Genomic DNA, 17,893 nt, shown 5'->3' with positions numbered 1-17,893 from the left:
AGAAGGAACTACGAAGGCTGACATGGTGAACTGTAATCGCTAAGAACATCAAATTAACATTCGTGTTGTGGTCATTTCGCATTTAAGCTATGAAATTGACCAATCCGGTGGGATCGATAGCTTCCAAATGCAATTTAACCCCCGGATTTGATCAATTAAACATGACACCCGAACAATTCACCTTAACCCTAATTACCGACGCAAGTTTTCGACGCAAGCGAAAATCGTAACCTCATGCTATGCACTCAGACACTGCAGGGACGCGAGAGAGAGATTCTTCCAACCAAACATGGACCTTTGTGCTCCTATCATTGTCCTTCAGATTCTCAATTTTGAGAGGACTCCAAAAAATCGGGTCAATGGATCAACATAAAGGGTCATGTGTGAAAGCTTGGTGTGCATGCGGGATTCGTTCACACACACGCACTCGCAAACGCCGTGTGGCATGCGCTGCTCTCATTCATTGACTTTGACTCTCTGGTCAACCGGGTCGTCCTCAGGATCGCACCGTGGATCATTCTCATTAGTCCTTGTTTGGCTTTATGTCGTTTAGAGCGAATGTACATAAGCTTTTCATTTTGTGTCGGTGTTTGTTGGGTAAAATAAGAAGGTTATAACCCCAAAGAAATCTTTAACCGGTACACTCGTATTACATTTATCTCAAATTAATTTTCCTATCACGAAAAAAAATCTTAAATCGATATGCCCGTGCCGCATTTGCCCTCAAACAAATTTTTGTGTCAAAATCTTACGTTGAAATTGGGGCAAAATTAGGGATTTTAACGGATTTTCCAAAAGCGAGAGAGCTCTTAGGGAAAATTAGCAGTTTTTCACCGAATTTCTGATCTAAGATTTTGGTTATTCAAGATTTTTTGTGATAAAAAAATTTATCAAGGGTAAATGTTTTCGAGTGTACCAATTAGGTATTTTTAGTGGTATTAACCACAAAAATAATTCGGGATATTTATTTCTTTTTTTTTTTTTTGCTAACCCAGGGAACCCCCGCACGGCCGACAGCCGGGAGGTAAACCCTGGGGGCGACACGTGCTAGCCACCACACACGTGCATCGGTTAAGTCACCCTGCGGCGCCCGGGATTCGAACACCCAACCTTTTGCGGGAGGAAGAGTGCCCTTTCCAGCAGCGCCACCCAGGCGGGTGGTGGATATTTATTTCTTTTCTTCCTTCTTTTTTCTGATTAATTTAAACATACAATTACGGTAATCTGAGTAGGCGCTCTACTGCTGCAAATTCTTCTATATATATATTTGTTCAAATTGACCTACACTGTTGTGTGTAAGAAATGCGTGTGATTGGGCTACCGCATGCTAATTACTTTATGTATTCTTGCTTGACTTTCCTTTTGACTTAATTTTGGTGCCTCAGGCTTCACGATACCGACACTCTCGTTTTTCTATGTTCTATTTGCCCTTCTATGTCTTGTGAAAGAAACCCACGAGTCCTTTTATTAAGTAAGTGCAACATGCAATTGTAAAATGAGCTTCAAAAAATAGAAAAAAATGAAGAAAAATAATAGGTTTTTATTTTCCAGCTTAGTGGGTTATACTTCCTTTCTATTCTTTTTATTATCTGTTTTCCATTTCATAATATGTTTCCGTTCCTTATGTCGATCACTGGTGAGAAAAATAAAAACAACGTTCATCGTGCTTCTCTTTCCAGATGGATGATGTATTGGATCGGCTTCTACTCATCGGAACTTAACCTTTGAGTTCAAAGGAATGCAATTTAATTTGATGCGTTTTATTGCACACGCAGGCATGCAGGGAGGGCATCAAACAATGTGATGCATACGGCGTGTCGTTTTCTTTTCTACAATTGATTATTGAGGAGTCTGTTTGAGGAATGTAACAAGTTACTCTCCCAATTAAAGAGGGTTTCTCTAGTCCACTGTCCGCGCGAGACTAATCAAGTAGCAGATTGGATCGCAAAAAATCATCGAAAAGGGATGCTTCCATCCAACTGGGTGTCTAGACCGCCCCCATCGCTTTGGGATTTATTTTGTATTGACGCTAGTCATCTTCACTCTTGTAATCAGCAGTTGAATGAATGAATAGAAATCTGCATTTCGACCAAAAAAAAAAAATTATATGTTAGAAGAGATGATGCCACCATACGTTGGAGTCTCCAATCCGATCCGATCCGACCCCAAAAGGCAAAGATGCAGCTTTAAAAGTCGTTGTCATGGTGGGTTAATAGTCCAATTTAGGCTATTAAATCATGGATTTCCTTGTCAAGGTCGTGTGTAGAAATACCAAGACAGAACACTTTACAAGAAACCTTTTGCCGCCAGCCTAACCAAAATATAATATAATAGAACAAATAAACAAACAAACAAAATAGATGGATAAAAAATTCAATTCCAACTCACTTCTCTCTTAAGGAAGGACAAGAAAATTACAAAGAACCGTAATCTCACTCTATTAAGCCGTTGTTCCTTTTTTTTTATTTATATATCTTATCTCTAATTTTCATTTTTCTTTTTGATTTTTATTCTGATTCTTGCAGAGCGTGAGAATTGAATCCTGCATCTATGATATTAACGTTTCTATCCTCCAATTTCTTTATCAACAAAGCCGCATGTCTACTGGCAAGCCATTGCTCATCACCACCATCACCACCATCGTCAACCTGAAAGTTTCCCAAATTCGCTTTCTTCTAGAAAATATTCTGCAAATAATCATCCTCCATTTCCATTTTTCTTTTCACGTAAAATCCTTTTTCCTTAAATCAGCGTCTCTCTTCTGATCCTGTAACTCCTCTCTCTCTCTCTCTCTGTGAAAATGCAGAAAAGCCAACACATGCTCGATCTCTGCCCCTGAAAAAGGAAGGAGCTTCCCTCTCCGCAGGCTCAAATTCCGCGAACCCACCAAAAAGAAGGCCGAGAAGAGATAGAAAAATGCGGGCTTTCGCAGCTCCGGCGCAGTTCTTGATCTTCTTGGCCCTGGCCGCCTTGACACTGCCGGTGTCGGTGGTGGTGCACTGCGGCGCCGCCCCCCCGAGGACCACCGTCCTCCCTCTGCAGCGGGCCTTCCCGCTCGACCGACGGGTCGACCCCGACTTGCTCCGAGCTCGGGACCGGGTCAGGCACGCCCGAATCTTGCAGACCGTGGTCGGTGGCGTCGTCGACTTCTCGGTCGAAGGCTCCTCTGATCCACTTCGCATCGGGTAACTTTCTTGTTTATGTTGCTGTTCTTGTTTTTCAGGTTCTCTGCTTTGTGTTTGTGTGCTCCAAGTGGAAAGCAGTTGTGACTGTTGGAATTTGGCCTCTTTGGTAACTGGGCATCTTGAATGTTTCTGGTGGGTTTCTCTTAGATGCTGAAGGAGGTGGGATTAAAGTGGTGTGAGAAATCAAGATAACTGGGGGAGTTCTTTCATTTTTCTTTTCTGATGAAAAAAAAAAATTTGGTTACACAAGGGAGAAAGATGAGACATCTTTAAGAGGGAGAGCTTCTGCTTGCAGGGTCAATTCTTGGTTTCTTTAGTGATTCTTACTGGCTCAAATATACGAGGGCTTCGAATTATTGAGGTAGTGTCATGTTTATGCAAAATCTCTGCTTGGACGTGAATGGACTTTGATATCCTCTCCACTGAATCTTATTTGACTTTAAATTATGGAAAGTTGAGCTTTTCGAATCTCGTTCTATGGAATGGTGATATTGTGCTTGTTTTCTTGGTTTCACGAGTTGAAATGTACCTGTGCACCGTCTGGCGAATGCGGTTAATAGGTAAACAAAGTTCAGAAATTGGGATTGACCATCTTCCTTGTGAATGTGGACTTTATCATCAGGCTTTATTTTACAAAGGTGAAGCTGGGCTCTCCTCCAAAGGTTTTCAACGTGCAGATTGATACTGGCAGCGACGTGTTGTGGGTTACCTGCAGTTCCTGCAGCGACTGCCCCCAAACTAGTGGACTTGGAGTAATTTATATATCCTCCTTTTCATTTTCCCTGAACTTTGGTGTCTATAAAGACCGAAAGCAAAATTCTGATGTTCTGACTCTACTTGCATTGTACAGATTGAGCTCAGTTTCTTTGATTCGTCCAGTTCTTCCACATCTTATTTGGTCTCCTGTTCAGATCCTTTGTGCACTTCTCAAATTCAAACTATGTCAACTGAATGCCCTCCTCAAAGTAATCAGTGCAGTTACTCGTTCCAATATGGAGATGGGAGCGGGACAACAGGACATTACGTATCTGATGTGCTGTCTTTTGACATGGTTATGGGGCAGTCTTTGATTGCCAACTCTTCGGCTCCCGTTGTTTTTGGGTAAGGTGACATGACCTTTACAGAATTCTATGTTCTGCACTTTGGATTTAAACATGATCACTGAATTTAAGAAGATGATATAGGAACTTGTAATGTATTGTTTCTGGGAATTAAAACAGGTTATAGTTGTTTTAATGTGACTTTGTGTATGATGTCAGTAAACTACTATTTCAAGGACTGGCTAGGCAGGCTTATCTTGACAAGTGATTTATTCGATCGATAGAATGATTTCCTTAAATGATCGAGCTAAAAAGTCATTTACTTATATTGGCATTTACTTAGTTTCGGTGCTAACATGGCAAACTCGTATGAGGTCCTTTCAGGTAAATGTACAAGGAATCCTGCGAGATTTGTAACCATAATCTACAAGGACTGCCATTAGATTATAATCCATAATAGCATGACTCAGGACAAAACTGGACCTCTGAGTATTCTCACTTCTGTGGGTAGTGCATCTCGTGGTTGTTGCTTGGGTCCTAACCGCCTTATCTGGTTTTATGAAAATTAGGTGTAGCACCTACCAGTCTGGTGACTTGACTAAATCAGACAAAGCGATTGATGGGATTTTTGGTTTCGGGGGAGGAGATTTATCTGTTATATCGCAGTTGTCATCGCGAGGGATTACACCAAAAGTATTCTCTCATTGCTTGAGAGGCGATGGCAGTGGAGGGGGCATCATGGTTCTTGGTGAGATTTTGGAGCCAAGCATCGTATACAGTCCGCTTGTCCCTTCCCAGTACGTTTACTTAACACCATTTCTCAATTTGAAACCGCTCCCTTTGTTGTGACAGTGTGTTTCTGTTAACTAAATGGGGTGAAGGATTAAAAGCTGGTGATATGTATAGTAAATATCTTTACTTATACTACTCTTAATTGAAGAATCGTCTGCATTTGGACCTCCATATTGCTTTTGTTTTATAGAGTCTTTTTGCCTAGTTTGTGATATTTGAGACTTATGTGAAATTATGTGGCTTCTCATGTACTTGTGTGAATGCCATGATGACTGTGATATCACAGAGAAATGTATATAGGATTGATTAATATATCTCTAAACTATTATGCACATTCCGCTATTATTATTCCTTTATGATTTTTGACATTATAGTAGATGCTCTATAATGGAACGGTATGATCCTGAGCTTTTTGAACTGCTTCCACTTTCATATGGGTTGCAATTGGCAAACATGAAATAATTGAATGTTTTGCAATTTGGAAGAAGCATGTGGTTCAGATGCTAAGAAAGGTTTCTTACTGGTGATTGCAAGGAATGGTTGGTTATGAATTCAAAGTGTCTTCCTAGTATCACCTGATCCTTTCTTTGGCTCCAGCTATCACCTGACGAGTCTTGATCATTGGCTAAGTTAAAATAATTTCTGATGAAACTGTCTGAGGGTTGGAGTGAAGTGTTTTATTTCTTAGAATTGACTATTGTATTATTTTTCTTTTGCTTAGGAGATGTCTAGTTCGGTTATCCACAATTGCAAACCCACTGTATTGCTTACCTATGGAATTCCTTCCTTTTTCTAATGTGCCTTAACTCATGCAAGATGGTGATTTCCAGCCTGTGAAGATTAGTTTATCTCTTTCAATTGGAGTCTGAAATCTAACCATGCAAACTCGCTATTTCAGGCCTCATTATAATTTGAACCTGCAAAGCATTGCCGTCAATGGGCAACCATTGCCAATTGATCCGGCGGTGTTTGCAACGACAAACAACCGGGGAACTATTATTGATTCAGGAACTACCTTGACGTACCTTGTGGAAGATGCTTTTGATCCTTTTGTCAACACTGTGAGTCCAGCTTTCTGTTTATTTCAGTAAAAAGTAAATCATATCTAATGTTGTCTGGTCAAAACAGAATTGTACATAATGTTGAGTTTCGATCATTAGAAGCTAGCGCTGGCTCTTTCTTTTTTAAGGCATTAGTTTGAGGAGGCTGGGTTTTTCGTAGATAACATACAAGGGATTGGAAGTAGGGAGTAAGAGAGCAAAAGGGAGTGCAACTGTGGTTGAAATTTTCTTGTCTGAATGTTTCATATAGCAGGTCAAGTTAATGTTGTTTCATCCTAGTAATTCTCGAAACCTAAATGGATCGCAAAGATCCAATGTTGTAGCACCATTTACCCATCTTCTTAATCTCATAGAAGTCTTGGATTAGGAACTTGATGTGAACTGGTTTGTAAGGTCAGACTTCTTCGGAAGTGCTTTTCATCTGCAAAATGCTGTTGTTTTAGTACTCATTTTTTCTTTAATCCTTTAGTCTGTTCATTCTAGGTTCCCACCATCTTTTTACTTTATTCTGTGTACAATTAGCATAAGAGATAGATGAATGGATTTGTGAATTGGGCACTGACTACTGCTGTTCAAACCTTAAGTACCATATCAAAGTTCTCCAAGATCCCACATTGATTGCTGTCATCCTGATCTTCGATCTTTGGGCTACCCATCTCCACTTTATGCAAGTCGATAGCTCCAACAATCCTGCTTTGTCTGTAATGTCCTAAACATGAAAAAACTTTATTTCTGCAGTGACATTATCTGTAGATGATAGTGCATGATTTCAATTTGATTCATCTGCAAAGTTATGTCGGTGAGATGTCTTATTATAATCGAGTTAACACTCTATGCAAGTTGAATTTTCTTTTTCCTCTTTAAATGCAGATAACTGCCACAGTTTCGCAAACTGTGACTCCCATAATTTCTAAAGGACGACAGTGTTTTCTAGTCTCTTCCCGGTTGGTTCTGTTTCTTAGTTTTCAAACCTTTTTTTATCTTTAAGGCTGTGCTATACATGGCAGAAGTTTGGTCCTTTATCTGTTGATAACAAATATGTTTTGAATCTCTCTTTTTCAGTTTATCCGAGACTTTTCCTCCGGTTAGTCTCAACTTTTTGGGTGGCGCAACTATGTTGCTGAAGCCTGAAGAGTATCTTATAAATGTAGGTTTCACTGTAAGTTCTCGTTCTCGCCTTTTACGTAAGTTTCTTGCACTTTGTGGAATTTCATTAAGATCCGAGAAATCGATAGTGGAGATTGTGAGTTTTTGGCCAATAGGGACAATTATGACTCGACTCCAATAGCTCTTTTTGATACTTTACATGACAGGAAGGAGCTGCTCTATGGTGCATCGGTTTTGAGAAAGCACAAGAGGGGGTCTCAATTTTAGGAGGTGAGGATATAAAACTTCTTCTAAATGCAAATATGGTGTCTTGCATCAGCATTTTCTGGATCCCATGCTTTTAATAGTGCTATATTACATGGAACAACAATCATTTCTGTATTTCTAATGAAAGTAACAAACTTTCTTAGAAAACTGTGGCTGAACTTTTCCCCACAGGGGAATGCTTTCCTCCCTCAGACTTCTCCACGCCCATTCTAGGTGTTGATGGCACGATAAAGCATGAAACATTGTTTTAATTCATTGGCATTTCACGCTCAGTAATATGTGTCAGTATTTGTTAGATAAAAAAAAATCTAATATTTATATTTTATTTTATGACAATTAAATATCTATTGCATCCAGTTGGGAAATCCTGATCTTGTAATCTAATGCTCTATTGTCTGGTCAACCGAATTTGCATCGTTAATAGTATTTGAAGTATTTGGGTGTTACAATACCTCAAAAACTTTCTAATGTAGACTCAAAATTTTGTTCTGTTCATGATGCAGATCTTGTCCTGAAAGATAAGATCTTTGTGTACGATTTGGCTCGTCAACGGATTGGATGGGCTCCCTATGATTGTAAGTTCTTCGATGCTTATTCAAATTATTCTTTAAAAAGTACACTCTTCCTGAATGTCTGTCCCATATCGAACATCTTGTCCCAGGTTCGATGTCTGTAAATGTCTCTGTAACATCCGGCAAGGACGAGTTCATCAATGCAGGGCAGCTGAGCATGAGCAGCTTCTCAAGAGACATGCTTCTTGAACTTTTGCCAATAGGATTGCTAATACTTCTAATGAACGTTGCGCGAGCCACGGGGTTCCATTTTTTGTGATACTTGCTCGGTCTTTCTTTATTTGATTCTTTTCAATGTGTATTGGCCTGGCCGATGTTTTATTTAAGGTGCTGGGCGGGGCCTGTGCTATTATTTGGGCTGCGAGGATAGCTTGTAGCATTATAAATTGTTTCCTCGGTTCTAAGGTGCGGAAAAGAAAAGGGGGGTTTGTATCTTGCTTGTCCCGCTTAGAAAGTTATTCGGCTTTCTCCGTGTAAAGAGTCTTCCCAGAGCATTGCTAGAATTGTAAATGACCATTGTACCGTGAGTCCGGGCTGGTGGAGGAAGGAGATGAGTATTGCAACTCTAGAGTTGGCTTGGCAAATTTAAATGAATGGAATTTGTTACCCGCGCCTTGATTGTATTCGTAATCTATTCTTGATTCTATCGATCTTAATGTTGGGTTAGCAATTTCGGTCAGTTCAGTTTGCTTCGATTTCTCTTGTTATGGACGTATCGTCGCGATATCACCCTCTTTTTTCCAGCACCTAATTCAACTTTTCCCTGATACAAGAACGCATTCACTCCGACACAGCAGAGCCCTGATGTAGCTGGATGGTGTACTCTTTTTTCTTTAGAGATTGTATTCGCCAGTTCAGAGGTATTCTGGTGATTTTCCTGATCTCTGAAACTCTTAACCTGTATTGTCTTTGGCTTGTCATGCTGACCATTTTTTGTGCGCTCTCCCTTGTGCCTGGACAAGTTACGAGTGTTGATAAAAACCTCATTTTCGTGAATCAACAGCTGAGATCAGAAGCAACGATGGAGTACTGTGTGGGATAGAGGATCCACTTCGTGTTCAAAAGTAGGCTTAGATGTAAAAAATGCTTGTTTGTACAAACCGAGTATGTTGTCAAATTATCTTTCACAGATGTGGCGTTGGTTGATTTATATGGTGTCAGGGAGGCACTGTATCAACAATACAAGTGATTTATTAAGAGAGAAAGAGGAAGAGAATCGTCTGAAATAGGAGTGATTTGTTGAATGATTCATAAATGAACTACCTCCAAATAGCAAATGGTTACTCCGACATGGTTACGTAAGCACTCGTTTTGGGGGTTGGCTCATGTGGGTCAAGTCAAGTCATCACAAACAAATATGCGAGTAGGATACGTGGATGAACTAGGTTTGTACCCGATCCGATAAGGGGCATGTAGTGATTGCTATAGTGAAAGGGCTCGGACGAGATCGCTGGTCTAGGCAAGCTTAGATTTGGTAAGAGTGGATCAAATCGCACATCGAATAGAGGAGTATCGCCAGGCGATTTAGGTCATCAGAGGATGATAGTTCATTATCACGGGAGAGACAATGTTGAGTGGTTTATAAATAAACCCCCACTTCCAAATGGTATATACCTTGAGTCAAGGGGAGAGAGAATCTTTTAATAGTGTTAAGTCCACATGATCACTTTCAAAAGTATAACAAAATGCAGACATGATATGATGACTCCATTAAGGAAATGCATTCCCAAGGGGCTTTGGGCTCCAAAGTCCCACTGTTCGACAAATTTTTTTGAGGGCTTTTGGAAGATGCAATTGCATTTCCAAAGGCCTCAAAAAGGCCTTTGGCCCAAAGTAGGTCTAGAGGTGTTTTGAGCTTTGAGCATTTCTAGAATGTAAATGCATTTTTTTTTTCAACTTTGTCCTCACTAAACTTTCATAATTCCGGAAATGTCTTTACCTCATGCAATGTCACTGGCAAGAATCCGACGAGGCATAATCTGGCTGCTGGCAGCCTCACTTGAGGTCGCGGGACCTCAGGCGAGGTTGCTGAGGCCAGATCTGGTGGCTGGTAGCTATACTTGGCCTCGCCGGCTGTTGAGTCCTTCAATTGGTTTTTTTTTTCTAAATAAAAGCAAAATTGCTTTACAAAAGTGTGATTTTTCCAAACGCCATTTAAACCAAAGTTGTTTCCCAATGCATTTTTTAATTATAATTTACCAAACACAACTTGAATTTCGAAAAAACTCATTTAACTTAAGAGGGAAAAGTACCAAAAAAGTCCTAAACCTTTTGCATTGATGCCAATTTAGTCCTAAACCTTTTTTGGTGCCAATTCAGTCCTAAACCTTTTGCATTGATACCAATTCAGTCCTAAACTTTTTATATTTGTGCCAATTCAGTCCTAAACCTTTTGTTTTTATGCTAATTCAGTCCTTCCGATCAATTTTGGCCAGATTTTGCTGACGTTGACGCCGGCCGGCCGGTGGCCGGTCACCGGCACTGACGTGGACAACTTTAATAATATTTTAATATTTTTTTGAATTCTTTTTGTTTCTTTTTTTTTCCCCCTCCCCTCCCTCCTTCGTCCAGCCGGTCGTCGGGCCGACGACCGGCCAGAGGGCAGAGGCCGGCGCCGGCGGGGGCGGCCTCGCCAGCGACGATGAAGGCGAGCCTCGCCGAAGGCCGCTGGCGAGGGCTGGAGCCTCGCTATGGCTACGCGAGGGCGAGCCTCGCCGGCGGCGGCCGAAGGAAGGAGGGAGGGGAGGGGAAAAAATTCAAAAAAAATATTAAAATATTATTAAAGTTGTCCACGTCAGCGCCGGTGACCGGCGACTGGCCGGTCGGCGTCCACGTCAGCAAAATCCGATCAAAATTGGTCGGAAGGATTGAATTGGCACAAAGACAAAATATTTAGGACTGAATTGGTACAAACGCAAAAGGTTTAGGACTTAATTGGCACCAAAAAAAAGTTTATGACTAAATTGGCACAAATATAAAAGGTTTAGGACTGAATTTGCACCAAAAAAAGGTTTATGAATAAATTGGCACAAATGCAAAATGTTTAGGACTTTTTTGGCACTTTTCCCTAACTAAAGACTCCGTTTGTTTCGCGAAAAATGTGACATTTCTGAAAAATATTCTCCAAGAATTCTTTTAGGAAATTAATAATATCTTTCGGTATTTGGCTGAAACCTGAAAATGAACTGGAAAATATTTTACGTCATTTGGTATGGAAAATCTGATTTGATTTTCCAAAATAGATATACACTATTAAAGCATTAAGAACTTGCACATGAGCAACTGGGAAATAGGGTACGGGCCCTAGAGTCCCGTGTCTGGCCTCAATGGACCTTGACTAGGGCGTCGAGATAGGGACACGGGTACATGGGTCCCAAGCTTGGCCTCGATGGACCTGAGTGCGAGCGTTGGAGTCTTGGGCCTGGTCTTGATGGACTCGGGCATGGCCTTTGTGGACCTAGGCCCGGGTGCTGGGGCTTGGGTGCCAAGGATTCGAGCATCGACACCGGGGTCACAAGCCCTGCCTTAGTGGACCTGGGCCCAAGCGCTGAAGATCTAGTCCTGGACACCAAAATCCCAAGAAATAGCGTTGGGGTTCTGAGCCCAAGCGTAGAGTTTCCGGTCAAGCATTGTTACTTAGTCATATTTTGGAAAATAATTTCCAATTTTCTCAAAAGGAAATCATTCATCTTCCTAAATGATTTCTGTTGACTCATTTTTGTAAGCGAATCAAATGCTAGAAAATGAGAAAAGAAATAAATAGAGCTCAATAGCCTTTGTATTTTCCCAAAGATCTTTTTCAAAAGCCGAACCAAACACAACCGAATTAACTTTCCGACAGTAATATCTAGACTGTCGGCGACTAGTGGCATCACTACGATTTTTTGAAAGGGGTCAGGGGAGTTGCCTCTGTTTAAGATTGTCCCTCGCGAGATGCATCAACGATTTCGGTGTGTAATTAAAAAAAGACAGCGTGAATCAAAAGAAAGACAATTCCGTAACTTATTTTTTTGTTCTTAGAAGGAGATCTTCGGGAGGGATAGAATGGGGTTTTAGAACAATCATGATCAAATACTTTCATGGTGCTCGCAAGATACTAAATTAGGCACCATTTATTTCGCGGAAAACATTTTCCTCATTTTCTGGCATTTGAATCGCTTATGAATATGAGTCAACAAAAAATATATTTCTAGTCAACGGAGAATCTATACTTAAATTCAGGAAAATGATTTTCTATTTAAAAAATCGAAAATTATTTTCCAAAATATGGTTAAATATCGGCGCTTGGACAAAAACTCTATGTTTGGGCACATGAACCCCAAAGCTTGTTCTCGGGCCCTTGACAGTGGCCTCAAGCTAGGTTTGCTGGGGTCCAATGAAGCCAAGCCCGAGTCCAAGACTCCGGTACTATTGCTTGACCCCTCGGCGCCCCGGACCGGGTCCACTGTTCGTAAAATTCTGCACGTGTCAACGAACGTGTTGCACAAGTAATACAATGATGAGAAGAGTATCGTCCTACAGAGATTGATGATAATAAACCAATTAAATATTAAAAATAGACTAATTCTAAAATTTATCTAACAGATCAAAATATAATTGAGAACAAATAAAAATTGACAATTTTTAAAAACGAAATTTTATAAACTAAAGACAAATAATCAATCAGGTAAAATATGTTAGAGCATCCGATTTCACCATAACCACTATAGTGAATTTCAGATCATTATGCATACAAGAACAATATCAAACATGTGATAGCGGAATTTCCTAGTCTATTTACTATCCTATCTCTAGGTATAGCAAACCTACTCAGTTTATCAATTCACTATATTTCTATGTGAATTTAAATAAACATAAGCGCATTAAAATCTGTGAATATTCCCGGTTTACAATGAATCTTTTGGACCACCTTATCACCGAAAGCTACACAAATAACATGGTATATTTCTATCCACATTTAATTCATGGTTATATATTATAAGAAGCAATTGCATATTATCACTTCTCAGTCTCAAACATGCACATCAGATCATTCAAGTGGTGGCCAGTCACCTAAACGCATTAAGCACAATAATATATAACTCACATGAATGAAATTACTTGCAAAGCATAAAAAGTATGAAATTCATATCATCATGGTTAGGCTACATCGTAGCTCTAACAAAGAAAATTAGAACATAATAGAAGAAGAAACGAAAATAGAAATTAAACCAAACATCTTGAATCAAAGAACAAGAATTCTGTCACCACTTTTGTCTTCTCTTCAAAATACTTGAAAAACTCTCAGAACACTGAAAACAAAAACGATCTAAAGGAAAAAACTCCATGTTCCCCCAAGTTATCCTATTTATATGATAACATCCAAGACTCCTCTCACAAGGCAATTGCTTCTTTTTCGTATAAAATTAGGGAATAAATCGCAGAATTCCCAATGTGATATCCACTTTCTAACTCTTCTCTGGGTCGCATATTCCTTTCCTTCTTTTTGCCATATTTTCCTTATTTTCTCCATATCTCAATATTCTGCATAAATAAGGAAAAATTAAGTAAATAAAAGGAAATCCAAATATATTCTAACAAATATTGCATTATTTATTGCCTAGAGTAGATAAAATAACTCTATTTTTATAGAGTTATCAAACCCCCAAACTTAACATTTTGCTAGTCCTCGAGCAAAAGTAAGATATAAGACATACTCAAGCTAACAACCCCCTCCATGACTTCCTTCCATAATTGCTCGAAATCACAATTCAAAGAAAAACACAAATTTCATCCAAACATTGAAATAGATTCATAAGTTAAAACCGATTCTAACTATGTGATCCAAGTGTGTGTGTGAGTCCTCATCTTTTCGAATTATATGCAATCCAAATAAGTTCACAATGGTATGCAACCTCTCAAAAACTCTTTATAATTATAACCAAATCTCATAGGTTTGCTTTTCATTCCTCTCTCCACTAATGTAAGCTAATCATCCAACCAAAAATCAATAGGACTTTCCTCAGGTTGTAATGTAAGGCTGAGCTAACGGTGAGATAATGGTAAATTTAAGCTCAAATCACCCATGAACACATTGATTTCTAGGATCTAATTAGAGCACATGCCACTATCCCCAATTTCACATCTTCAAAATAATCTTTCTATCACTACGGATCATCATTCTTTCTCTTTTTTTTTTCTTTTTTTTCTCTTTTTTTTTTCATTGCTTTATGGTGGAGTTCCTCCCTAAGTCCCTCCTAATATAATGTGAACATTCCCAACCCATTGAGTATCCAAAAGGCTCACTCAATTGAAAGTTGGATAGGGAACCATAAAAGCAATTTTTACTTTTTCTCTTTTTTTTTTCTTTTTCTTCGTTTTTTTTTGAAGAAGAAGATACACCCCAAACAACCATAGCAATCAAATTATTTCCATGCTCCACCCTTCCTCCCAAATTGCTATTATGCTCAAATAAACTTTTATCCTAAAAAAAATCAACATGTTCATGGGGCATGGGACAATGATATAATTTGGCAAAAGGTAAGCTAAAAAGTACGTGGGTGCCAATAAAAGATTGGATAATAATTAAGGCTCAACAGGGTGACTATGGATAAATAAATAGGGTTGGCTTGAAAGGCTCAATCGATCCAAAAATTGCATAAATCATTTTCTCAGTTAGATGTAGCCTAGGATTTCGCCTCAAGAGAAAATCAAACAAATTCTAAGATTTGGGTGAGATCTAAGAAAAGCACATACTTCACATGAATGTTCTCTAGATGTACACACTACTAAAAAATTAAGGACTTCTAGTGCTCAGTAAGTGGATCGACATCATCAGAATCAAAATTAACTCACATATCATTCGCAAGTTTGAACAAAATTTAAATTTTCCTAAGAATCGCAAAAATTCACAACAAGGAATGCAACAAAAAAAAATTCCAGATTTAGCAAAAAAAAAATTTGAGCAAAAATTTTGTCTCCCTCCAAACTTGAATGAAGCATTGTCCTCAATGCGAAAAATAAAAGAAACAAAAGAAAAATAGGAACAAGAAAACTCCCCTTGCTGTAGGATGTGTCTATGGATGGTCTTGATGACTAAACTCCAAAAATGTGATCCTTCAAGTAAGAAAATTAACCTGGATAAAAATTATTAATCATGTTTTTTTTTTTGAAAACAAATGAACGTAAAAATTAATGAAGAAACATAATAAAAATGCTTGGGTTGCCTCCCAAGAAGCGCTTGCTTTATAGTTTTCAGCCAAACTATCTCAGATGTCACTATTCTGGAGGATAAAGTTCAATAGTGGTCTTCTGCTTGTTGTAACCACCTTCGAAGTAGGGCTTCAAACGTTGACCGTTCACCTTAAATGTGCCTTCGGTGTCATGTGCAACTTCAACTGCTCTGTATGGAAATACCTGTGTGACTGTATAAGGACCAGACCATCGAGAACGTAACTTTCCTGGAAAAAGTTTAAGACGAGAGTTATAAAGTAAAACTTTTTGGCCAATTTCGAACTCTCTTCTGAATATGTGTTTATCATGCCATCTTTTGGTACGCTCCTTGTACATCTTAGCATTTTCATAGGCCTCATTGCGAAATTCCTCCAATTCATGTAGTTGCAACAATCTTCTTTCACCTGCAGACTGCATGTCAAAATTCAGAAATTTCAATGCCCAATATGCTTTGTGCTCTAATTCCACTGGTAGATGACAAGCCTTCCCAAACACTAGCCTAAAAGGAGACATCCCAATTGGGGTTTTGAATGCTGTCCTATAGGCCCAAAGTGCATCATCAAGTTTCATTGACCAATCTTTCCTAGAGGCATTCACTTTTTTTCTAAAATTCTCTTGATTTCCCTATTTGAAACCTCTACTTGACCACTAGTCTGAGGATGATAAGGGGTTGCAACCTTATGTGTGACTCCATACTTACTCAAAAGTGCTTCAAACTGTTTGTTGTAAAAGTGTGTCCCCCTATCACTTATGATTGCCCTAGGAGTGCCAAATCGCGTAAAAATATTTTTCTTCAAGAATTTGACAACAGCCTTAGCATCATTTTTTGGCAATGCTACAGCTTCTACCCACTTAGACACATACTCCACAGCCACTAAAATGTATAAATTACCATAAGAAGATGTAAAGGGTCCCATGAAATCAATACCCCAAACATCAAATAATTCACACACAATAATGTTGTTTAAAGGCATCTAATTTTTTCTAGAAATATTTCTAGTTCTCTGACACCGGTCACATGAAGCTACAAAGGAGTAAGCATCTTTAAAAAGTGTGGGCCAATAAAATCCAGATTGTAAAATCTTAGTTGCAGTTTTGGTGGCACCAAAATGACCACCTGCCTCTTTATCATGACAATGATGCAGAATATTTGCCTTTTCTTCGTCTGGAACACATCTCTTTATGGCCTGGTCTGCACATACCTTAAAAAGAAAAGGTTCTTCCCAAAAATAATTTTTAACATCAGAAAAGAATTTTTTCTTCTGTTAATATGACAATTCAGGAGGAAGAATATTACTTACCAAATAATTCACAAAATCAGCGTACCAAGGAATTTTTGTGGATTTGATGGAAAAATTTTCTCATCAGGGAACTCTTCCATAATTGGACTTACCTCTTCCTTTAAATTCGGAATTCTTGACAAGTGATCTGCAACTAGATTTTCAGTCCCCTTCTTATCTTTGATTTCCAAATCAAATTCTTGCAGCAATAGAATCCACATGATTAAACGTGGTTTTGATTCTTTCTTTTCAAGCAGATACTTAAGAGCAGAGTGGTCAGAATAAACTGTAACTTTTGAGCCAATTAAATAAGAACGAAATTTATCAAAAGCAAAAACTACTGCTAAAAGTTCCTTTTCTGTTGTTGAATAATTCAATTGTTGTCACGCCCCGAACCCCATCGAGCTCGCGACATCCCGTACCTCCGGTCGAATTATTGCGACGTCCTAGGAACATCGCCGACCCAACCCAAACATCAGAAACACATGCGGAAGCAAATACAAAACCCCTGACTAAAAAGACGACGATGGGGTAGATCAACAGGACAATCAAATAACAACAACGTTCATTTTTATACCATGCCATGGCACCAAACATACAATTATCATATTACAAACAAATTTAACAGACGAGCATTCACAACCACCGATATAACACAAGGATCAGGTGGTTGGGGTAACTTAGCTTCGCTATAGGTCGACCTATCGAACAAAAGGGTAACTGGTCAGACCTATTCTACACAACCCCTAAAATACCCTAGGGAAACCTACTAGTCACCCTCCTCCGCTTTGCTTCAGCATCCTCTGGTTCGAGTCCCCGGAAGATCACTTGGACCACGATACTGGAAATCGCCTGCAGCTCCACTGGGGCACCATGGTCAGCTCTTCATACTCCAAAAACGGGGAGGCGGGCCTCCAGGGTTTAAGACTGGGGGTCTGAAAGTGGTGGTTATACAACTATGAGACGAATCTCAATAAGTGCACAACCCCAAACCCTACATAGGCTCTCACGTACCGCCAGACGAAACATGCATAACACCCAACGATCAACCATACTAACAAACACATACGATCCTACCTGGAATCCATCATGCACGTCCCTGCACGTTAGCTAATAATACAGTCCACATGCCACAGTAATGCATCATAGTCGCGCGTGTGCCTCGATTATAAGGCAAAACCCACTTGGGCACGTCCCATACCGTGCCTAGCAGTTTTTACCCAATAATCGAGCACTACAATACGTGATACAAGCCACACTCGCACACTAACTCACGTCATGCGTCACTTTCGCAATCCTCATACGTCATGCCAAGTCTAGCTCATTCCCAACTTTTCCACCACTACTGCGCCCGCGTAAAACGCATCAGGCCAACGG

General features: G+C 39.5%; 1 protein-coding gene across 3 annotated transcripts; it reads left to right on the top strand.

The window, feature by feature from the left end:
* Positions 1–2,640: 2,640 nt before the first annotated feature.
* On the top strand, positions 2,641–8,654 carry LOC115675320 (aspartic proteinase 36). Of its 3 annotated transcripts, none has more exons than XM_030597924.2 (10): positions 2,641–3,185; positions 3,808–3,937; positions 4,036–4,286; positions 4,795–5,022; positions 5,916–6,078; positions 6,949–7,022; positions 7,141–7,225; positions 7,392–7,455; positions 7,956–8,027; positions 8,114–8,654. In XM_030597924.2, exons 1-10 carry the CDS (start codon positions 2,917–2,919, stop codon positions 8,281–8,283), a joined length of 1,506 nt encoding a protein of 501 aa, XP_030453784.1. In that variant the 5' UTR covers positions 2,641–2,916; the 3' UTR covers positions 8,284–8,654. The 3 variants fall into 3 exon arrangements, 2 of the variants coding, with proteins under 2 accessions (XP_030453784.1, XP_030453783.1); XM_030597923.2 differs by having other exon boundaries at positions 2,642–3,185; positions 7,141–7,237; XR_008814651.1 differs by having other exon boundaries at positions 2,643–3,185; positions 7,141–7,262; positions 8,114–8,181.
* Positions 8,655–17,893: the final 9,239 nt, after the last annotated feature.

This window comes from Syzygium oleosum, unplaced genomic scaffold (genome assembly GCF_021117445.2).
Source record: "Syzygium oleosum isolate NSW1041296 unplaced genomic scaffold, Sole_v2.1 Sole_v2.28, whole genome shotgun sequence".
Taxonomy (NCBI): domain Eukaryota; kingdom Viridiplantae; phylum Streptophyta; class Magnoliopsida; order Myrtales; family Myrtaceae; genus Syzygium; species Syzygium oleosum.
Note: the sequence above shows the minus strand (reverse complement) of the source record. Positions and strands in the feature narration are given on the sequence as shown.

Coding starts and splice junctions, on each gene's coding strand:
- LOC115675320 (XM_030597923.2), top strand. CDS start 2,917: ATGCGGGCTTTCGCAGCTCCGGCGCAGTTCTTGATCTTCTTGGCCCTG. Junction 4,287..4,794: donor TCGGCTCCCGTTGTTTTTGG/GTAAGGTGACAT, acceptor TATGAAAATTAG/GTGTAGCACCTACCAGTCTG. Junction 7,238..7,391: donor TTATAAATGTAGGTTTCACT/GTAAGTTCTCGT, acceptor TTTACATGACAG/GAAGGAGCTGCTCTATGGTG.